The sequence below is a fragment of the Diadema setosum genome, chromosome 8 (genome assembly GCF_964275005.1).
Source record: "Diadema setosum chromosome 8, eeDiaSeto1, whole genome shotgun sequence".
Lineage (NCBI taxonomy): Eukaryota > Metazoa > Echinodermata > Echinoidea > Diadematoida > Diadematidae > Diadema > Diadema setosum.
Genome location: NC_092692.1, coordinates 14,575,156 through 14,584,248, shown reverse-complemented (window position 1 = coordinate 14,584,248; position 9,093 = coordinate 14,575,156). Strand labels below are relative to the sequence as shown.

The 9,093-nt window shown below is 40.9% G+C and overlaps 1 protein-coding gene across 1 annotated transcript; it reads left to right on the top strand.

Annotated features, from left to right (window-relative positions):
• The first annotated feature begins 245 nt into the window (after positions 1–245).
• Positions 246–5,572, top strand: LOC140231926 (uncharacterized). The gene is made up of 2 exons (XM_072312072.1): positions 246–505; positions 4,268–5,572. The coding sequence occupies exons 1-2, from the start codon at positions 439–441 to the stop codon at positions 4,792–4,794; spliced, it is 594 nt and encodes a 197-aa protein (XP_072168173.1). The 5' UTR covers positions 246–438; the 3' UTR covers positions 4,795–5,572.
• The last annotated feature ends 3,521 nt before the right edge of the window (positions 5,573–9,093 follow it).

The window sequence follows — 9,093 nt, the reverse complement described above, 5'->3', positions numbered from 1 at the left end:
TCCGGATGGAAGAATGACGTCTGTCGACCTAGGATCCTTGCCTTGACTTATTCCAAGCCAGCAAACTTGTTATTGTTTGCAGGAACCGCAAATTATGAGGTGTATCGAGATATCTCTCGATAAGAGACGCAACGGTATAAATAGGACGCGAGCCCTCTTCTATCTCTCACATCCACATGCAAGAGTAGACCGAAGGTTTAGAAGAAGGACACAGTTTTTTGATTTCTTGCCGACTACATCTTCTGAGACTATCGTTACATTTCCTTTTTGCCCAAGCAGGAGTATACTATCTCAACACTTCCAGAAGTCAAATTTGCCGTCACGGAAAAACAAGAAAGGTTCTACGTTGGTCCTTCTCATCAGCGATATATTGTATAACAAGAAACTCAGCGACATCCCCAATTTTCCATCTTGATTAGTTTGCAGCCAAACTCCAAGATGAATGTCTGCCATTTCCATCTTCTCGCAGTCATCCTGTCCGTCTTCATAGCTTTGACTACAGCAGGTAAGACACACGATCGATGCCTTTGTGCTTCAAACGAGTCGCGTGGTTAAAACATGTTGATAAATGAGAATATGTTAGTGTGAGTAATTCGTGCTTCATTTCTTTCGTGAAGCGATGCTGCCTTCCTTCCCATTTCTAGCGTCATAATTCTTGCCTTCTGTGTGTTACTGCGAATAAATGCATTCGATTCTTCTCTCTATATTAGTGTAGATGGCCACACGTTTTAGTGTGTAGCAATCATGCCGTTTTACTATCTGGGTCCAAACTCCGTGTTTGCTCTTTGTGTGGGACGTGTGACGTGTGGGTAAAATTATAAGTGTTCATGGTAATTGCGTTATCGGCAATCAAAGACTGCTACAAACTGTAAATATTTGCTTGGATGCACGTATTTTGTGTCATGTGCGGGATGGAACCTAAATTTCTGTCTGGTGCTAGTGCCGGTGGTGGTAGTTATATTTTGTTGTTGGCTGTTCTCAAGCTTATCAGCATTATCGGATAGTGGATGCAATTCAAGTGAATGAAGGTTTGTACGTTTAGGTTTAGAACGGACGTTGATCTGACCGGGGTTCCGGGTTGTAGTTTTGATATGTTTTTGTTTTTGTTTTAGTTTTGCTTTTTTTTTTCAACGATACATCTTGACTATAAATGCTATATTCTAGTTAGGAATACACCGCATCCAACACTACAAATTCTTTTAATACAGAGATGGATGGAAAGATATGATTCCAGTCATCTCTGGTGAACTGCCTCTGCCAGAACATGTGACGATCTGACCTCATCTGTTCCCAGGGTCGTGTTGTTCTGTGAGGTCTTGTTTGGCCCAACCAGCTGCCAATAATTCCTTAGTCTACTTTGCATACTGCAAGTTCCGATTTCGGACTTCAGGAGAATTATTCTTTCCATGTAGACTGGTTGGTTTTTGTTGATTGCTAGTGTGTTAGTATATGTGTAGTGTGCATACTCAGTGCAGTGCTGTGTTTAGCGGTATATTACCGTGTATGCTGTACCTGCCGCGAACAGCTGCAAGGCCGCATACTGCCGTAGTTACTCTAATTTGAATCTTTGCAAACATGGTAGATAATCAACATAACTTTTCTATGCCTGTATTTCATTCTCTTCGTCGGAGAGGGACACGGTTTCTTTGTTGGGAGTATCCCTTTCGCGGATGATTGTGAAGATGCTTCATTACAATCGTGTGAAATTGGGACATGAATTTAAGTCTTGAAAGTTAGACTAGCATTCTCCTCTTGTTTGTCACGATTCGTCAGAAGAGTTGAAAACATCATGAAGGCGCTGTTACTAGCTCGCTTCAGTGCTCGCCTTTTTTCGCTGACCTGGGATTTTGGAAAGGCGGAGGCCCCGGATTTTATTTGCGCTGGCCTTTGTCCTTACAAATTTCACAGTAGAGTTAACTTCCCTCGGATATTTTGTCCCTCCCGTCAAAGCAGTAAATACCATATATTTCCCCTAGTCTATATATCTAGATTCAGAATTACCCGTGATTACCATGCTGAATTGGAGATCATGTTTATTAAAATAAATATATTACCTACCTGAGTCTGATAAGTAATCGAAGGAATGCGCCTATGTGGCAAGCATAATTATTTTGTTCCTCCCGAATAATATGAATTTAATATACCAACAACTATGACTCACACCGGTTATATATCTTCGTTGCTAAGTATCAGACCCAAGTCGACATTTTCAATCAGTTGGTATAGAGACCACGCCCATCAAAGAGAGAGGGAGAGGGATTGCGTTTCTAGGCCGCCTTCGATCTGTGTTATCACAGCAAATAACGCATGATGTCACGTTTCATTTTCCAAATAGTCGCTGACATCAGAGCCATTGCAAATACAATAACGATAATAACGAAAATATGCTTTCGTGAGTGGTTGGCATCGTGTGTTCTTTAATGTCAGGCACCGCTGGATCTGTCATTCCACGCCTGCCACGACATATAGTATGCCCTGTTTTATCTATGTCGATATTGTCGATGGGCCGTCAGCTGCATGCTTGCTTGTATAGAGTCACAACCGAACAAAATAATCTAATATCTCGCTGTCTCTACGTTTGTTGGTAGTTATCAGGAATGAAAACCAGACTGCGAATTTCACTGCATTTCTTTTTTATCAAATTCTAAATTTTCGTAAAGATAAAGGATCAACGTGTGCAAGTCATTGCATAATGCATGATTCAGTAATCAAGTAATAATGCTTGCCTATATGAATAATAGTAATAATAATATAATATATATATATTATGTATTAAGTAAGAATTATATATTCTATATTTCAAATATATGTTATATATTTTATGAGCACTCGTTAAAAGTGATCATTTTGACATGGAAATTTGTTTCTTCTTTTTTTTTGGATAAATTGAGAAAAAGACACCCTCAACAAATCTGATGTCGTATTGGAAATATTCAGACACGTTTTGTTTTGATTTATTTTTACATGGACCCCAAGAAAAAGACAAACAAATTCTATATAAATTCTTACACATTGATGTTTGCGTTTTTGTTTGACAAAGTGACGGTGTTGAACGGGATGCAGTTGTCTTAATTTGAAGGATAGTCATGTAAGTCAAATACACGACAAAGCGCTGTCATTACGCACACAAATTATGAAACTTAGGATTCTATGTCCTATGAAAAAAAAAGTTAGTGGGAAAATGATAAAACTGCGATATATAATGGATGTATAACCGACACAGAAACAGTGGTGGATATTATGTATGTTGACTTGGTCCCGAATGAGGAGATCATGGTTACTCGGGAAGTAAAGGAGTGGTGAGGGAAAGGCGTACTTCTTGGACAAACAAGACCTAAATTTAGAACCTATCGTACAAATAAGACCACGGGCTGACAGGATTGTGTTTGTGTGTTGCTCCTCAGAAGTATTTGTGAGAAGCGAAAGAAATGAAAGGGAGAGAAATGCATACACCTCTCAGTAAATTTTCAAACCTCTCCTTTTCCCCTCTCCCATGACCGTCACCCTCACCGCCAACTCACCTCCCCCTTCGCCTTGTAAATGACCCTACCCCTTCCTGCTAGTAATCTCGTTGACCTCACGCTCTCGAGTTCACCTTCACTTCCCGTCCAGCCCTCCTCTCCACATCAAACCTGAAAGTCACTTTGCCAGTGATGACACGTGTCGGCACAAAACGTGTGTTGGTTATTCTCGATGCTCCCTTGCCCAGCCCGCATCCAGGGGCGTCAAAACTGAGGGTGATGGGGGGGGGGGGGGTATTTCACACGGGCACATGCCACAAATCATCAATGCAATATTCCCCCCTCCTCTCTCTCTCTCTCTCTTTCTCAAACATCGCTGTTTTCATGGTCAGGTTGATTTTTTGTTTCCCTGCATGTTTCTTCACAGTTGAGCAGTCATTGCTGCAGGCTTTCTTCCCTGAAATGATTAGGTCACAAAAGAACGACACGAGTCATTTCTTTTCCTCGGCATCTCTTTACATTTATTTTACGAAAATAACACACACTAAACATGGAGGTAGCACCATGTGCAAGCACCCATTTAGCGGTTTCACCTCATCATCCTCTAAGAATCACATGAAATGGGATATAAATGTGTAATGTCGGGAGCAAAGTTCGGACGCGTTGCAATTATAGAGTGACTGCTCTGTATAATCAAGGAGGTACTAGTATGAATGTGGGCGGGAACCGTGTATGAATCTTAACGTGATCTCATGAAAGCATGTCTTAATTTTGTTTTATTATCTCTTCGTCTCTCTTCTGCACAGTTGCGCCGGACAACTTGTGGCCCTTTGACCTGTTGGACGTGCCGCCCGAGGAGCAGGCCCAGCAGCAACTTTTGGAAGGAGACTCGCAGACATCTACGGCCGGAGCGACGGCGGAGGAGACCCTGGAGGCCATCGAACGCGAGACGTTCCGCGAGATCACCGAGCACGAGCTCCTGAAGGACCAGCGCCAATACACGCCCCGGAAGTGCTGCAAGATCGGTAAGAAGGTGGCCGACAAGGGCTTCTACTGCAACATCGACCTGATGCAGGTGGAGAAGAAGAACAACAACGTCTACCGCCGCAAGATGAAGTTCCAGGGCGCGGACAGCACGGCCATGGCGCGTTCGTACAAATCTCTGCTGCTCCGCGTGGAGAAGTGCTACCCGAACAAGGCATCCCGTTCCATGTTCTCCAAGTGTTGCGAATGGCAGCTCCAGATCATCACGGATCTTGACAACTGCAAGTTCCTGGAGACACGGGAGGCAAGGAGAGAGTGCAAAGAAAGAGTGAGGGCGCGCGAGGGGTGATCGCGGACTGACGATCAAAGACCAGTTTGTGACTGATCTTGAGGACATCGCAGAGACATTTAACCTGTAAATTATCAACTCTTGAAAATGAACATGATATACTGAGAGAATGTGGTGCATGCTCTCAGAGAGTTAGCAAGCAAGGCTTGGACATTGCCTTGGGACCTTGTAGACCGAGGTTGTGGGAATGTCCTCTCTCTTCGGAACTGTTCTATGGAGATATGTTGAGAAAGGACCCCGGGTTTGGGTGTAAAAGAGAATTGCAAAGCAACCTTAGTGGGGATGATCAGCTTCCTTGGCCATGTCACCTATAAGGTGATGCGTATTTAGTGCAAGCTTTGAAGGGAAAAGGATCAACTACACCTGTATCACTCTTTATGTCCGTATAGGTGTATGTGATCCTTGTGTAGATCGATATAGGCCTAACGGGTTTGGAGCATGATCGTAGGATTTTAACTGAGATGGTTTTCATTAAACTTGAGGTATTTTATACATCCAGTGCCTTGCAGTCATGTTACCAGTGTGCCTTCACACTTACACTCTTCAAATGTTGGAGCGAGAATTATTCTGTAAAGTGGATAGGAAGCGATTAATTCCTTCACTTTATCGAAGGATGTGGTATATTAATTTACATATTACTTTCCATGGTGACACCGAAAGATTATCACTGCCAGTATTTACATTTTCTTTTTCAACTTCCTGTATTCTGGTGTACATAGCTATACATGTAGATATGGATGTACATGATATAGTAAGTGACGTAATTAACAATGATCGCCTGCGAAAACGGATCACTTTATATCATTTCATTCTCTTTTTTTTTCAAGGTTTACAATAACAGTCAAATTTAAGCTGTACAGTATATGGGATTCTTGAATCCGATTCGAAATCAGTTCCACATTTTGCCTAATTTGGGAGTGAGTGATAATGCATTTTAGAAAACTAATGTCGACACTTCCAGAAAGTTTATCGCACATGCTAGATGAATGGTCAACTTGAGGATAAAGGGATTGATAGAGCAGGCTGCATGTGAAAGGAAGCACTTGAAAATACCAGCTGGGTGATTTTGTTGACTTCCCAACTTTGTGTCCGGAGGGATATAATTGTGTTTGACGTCACTCTCGTATATACTTGGGAAAGGAGAGGTTGTTTTCTAACCTCGTACTTGCCCTTTTTTTTTATTGTGATTGCTTTGTCCTTATGTGGTCCATAATGTTTTATGAGGTCCGGTCCAAAGGAGAGAGAAGTCCATGGGTCAGTCCAATCAGAGGAAATGAGCCGTACACATCGATAACTCTTGAGGCGTTTGTTGAATAGCTCTGGTCAATTATGTTTGGCCTGGTCCCCGGTCTTTACTGGTTTTTACTCACCAAACTGACCTCGCCTGTGGCGGATGATTAGTTATAGCGATTCTGCGAAGCGGCCAATTTTCAATAAAAGAAAAGTCCCGTGAGCCAAGAACATTTGAATTTGGTGATTACACAACGTAAAGAAAATTTTACGAAGTTTTCCCTTTTTCCCCCCAACACAAAAGAAGGGGAAAATGAAAATTACAACACTGCTTATTTACTTCCAAAGAAAAAGAAAAAGATATTACTGCCGGATGAGCCGAATTGACCATGAGCAAATCCATCGACTCACCTGCCCGCTCCCCCCCCCCCCCAAAAAAAAAAGTGGCGTGACCTCCTGATGCTTTTAATAAACTCCATTTGTGGCAGAACAGATTGCATTAAAAAAAATGGAAAAGAATAATAAGAACTAGAATAGACTGTTCTGAGAGACCGAAGGATTGGGTACAAGTAAAACAACTTGCAGAACTCGATGATTATCTTTGTTTACTAGCATCGGTGACGAGCGCAACAAAAGCAAATTAATGGAAGCTTTATAGAAACTGAATTTGCTGTTCAGTGCAGTCTGAACAGAGTTGATAATTTGGTGTCGTTATAGGCAACAACTCGCGAAGAATTATGGTTGGTGCTCACTTTTCGGACAGATTTGGCTCTTTCATTCACCCCTTATATATTAACTCTTTAATTTGTTTACGAAGTGTCTCAAAGAGTTGTTTTTTTTTTTAATAAAAAAAATAGACCTTTGATCTTGCAGTAAAACGCCATGCTTTGAAGTTCACTACGACATGTGCAATCAGAATTTTAATGTAGATGGTTTGAGATTAGACCAGCATGTGGAAAATATTTACTCCCCTTCCCCCATTTCTCTTCTTTTTTCTCCGTCGGTCTTTCTCTCCCCCCCCCCCCCCCCCGTTCTCTGTTCTACCTCTCTAAAAGGGGAACGATGCTCATGAGAATAATCAAGGCACCTTTTCTTTCTACCGAGCGTACATCAATGCTAGTGTGAATCAGTGTCGACATTTTCTGCACGGGAACATGCGACGGTGTACTCGAAAATTGATGAATCCTATGCCTTGCTTCTGAAATGGTACTGTAATAAAAAGTGTATTCTTTTATACATGATGCATATTTTGATTCGTCTTCCCTGCTGATGATGTACAAGTGTGGTGGCACATTGCTATCGGTGTATTTTCAGTATGATACAATAACTGTTAATGATGATGGGAGTCATCCTGGAATATTATGTTTTCTATTGTTTGTGTGTGTGCATGTGTATGTGTGTGTGTGTGCGCGCGCGCGTGCTTGCGTTATTTAGCAATGTTTAAAATAGGTGCTGCTTTATGACATGGGGAAAGTGCGTTCCTTTGATGTTATGCTGCATGAAGAACCCATCGATGCTGACGACAGAATCTTGATTGCGAGTTTCTTCGTGGATGTTGTGAAACGTGTGGGGACGCGTGACAGCTAAAACGGGTTTTGGTGGAGGTTATTGTTTTGTTCTGTCCGCATGCAATACTGTTTTCCATCGCTGCATTTCCAAAGCCTCAAGCCATTGTGCGCTGGAAGGTTTTGTTGAAAACACTCTATGCGTGTCATGATTGCATGGCTACATTCCGAAAGACCCTTGAACCATCTGCGGAGAGGTAGCTTTGTAAGATAAAAGACAAATACGAGTATATTGTACAGGAAAACAAAAGACAGCTCGGGTAAACAAATTGAGGAGACGAAAACGAAGGGTGTTGTTTCCTAGTCCCGTTTGATTTAGCAAGACATTCGCCTTTTTCCCCATGTTCCGTTATCAGAAAGACCATTTCAGAATTTTGCATTCCAATATGGGGTTCGCAGCTTTTCAATGAGCTCATTTTCTTACATGTAGTTTCTTTAGAAACAGATGACATTACAATAAAAGATGTCACACACGAACACAGACACATTTTACATAATGTAACAATATTTTTTCTCCCCATTGGTATACTTATCATTCTATATGACTTACATGTGCAATATTCATCAAAACAAAACCACCATGATTGTAATATTTGTATTATAATCTCAACAACAAAAAGTGCACTTTTGAACATAGATCTGTTATCCATTGTTTTTCAGGACAATAACATAGTAACCTATCAATAAAACAAGCTCTGACCGAACAACTCTAATTTATTCTGAAACGCTTGCAGAATGGTGATAGTCCCTAATGATACCATTGCATGAATGAAAACCTCGTAGGGTTCCTACACTTCTTACTTACGGTGAAAAATTTGTTGAAACATGGAAAGATCAGATTCCATAATGCTACTATTGCAAGAATCCATCTCCATTAAACTTGTAATTTTAAACGTTTAATTTGAGTTAACTTGAATGTGGAGTCGTGCTTCGGTATATATCAATGCACTGTTTTGTGTATGTACGTGTTTCGCCTGTAAGGGTGTGTATGTGTGTGTGTGTGTGTGTGTGGAAACATATACTTTATCAAAAATTGAATTATGTCTCATCTTTTACAGCATTTACAAAGTGGGCAATGGCAGAAGTTGAAAAAAAAAATGTGATTGAATTTTTATGGAATGGGAAAGGCAGACTCAACGAAACTTATATCTCAAGATTATAAAAGTGTGTGTGTGTGGGGGGGGGGGGGAGTTAGAATGACAAATTATAGATTGTTTGTTCAGGCTCAACGTATAATTTGGCTGAAGCGTTTGTTATATGGAAATAAAAATATGAGTTGGAAACTGATTGTATTTTAATCACTGTTGTAGATCCGTAGGAGGTAGATTTCGTTTCCTTTTTGGGTCTGAATCTAAATATCCCGCAATTCTACAGGAATGTTTTTGCAGGTGTGGGAAGAGATTAGTGGGTGCAGGAAGATGGGTGGGGAATTTTTAAATTAGTTATTTTTAACAATAGCAATATATATTTCAAAGGGTTTTTTTTCAATCAAAATTTGCATGAA

Bases quoted from the DNA above. Each gene is read 5' to 3' on its own strand.
- LOC140231926 (XM_072312072.1), top strand. From the start codon at position 439: ATGAATGTCTGCCATTTCCATCTTCTCGCAGTCATCCTGTCCGTCTTC. The intron at 506-4,267 runs GTAAGACACACG...TCTTCTGCACAG, and splicing joins CATAGCTTTGACTACAGCAG to TTGCGCCGGACAACTTGTGG.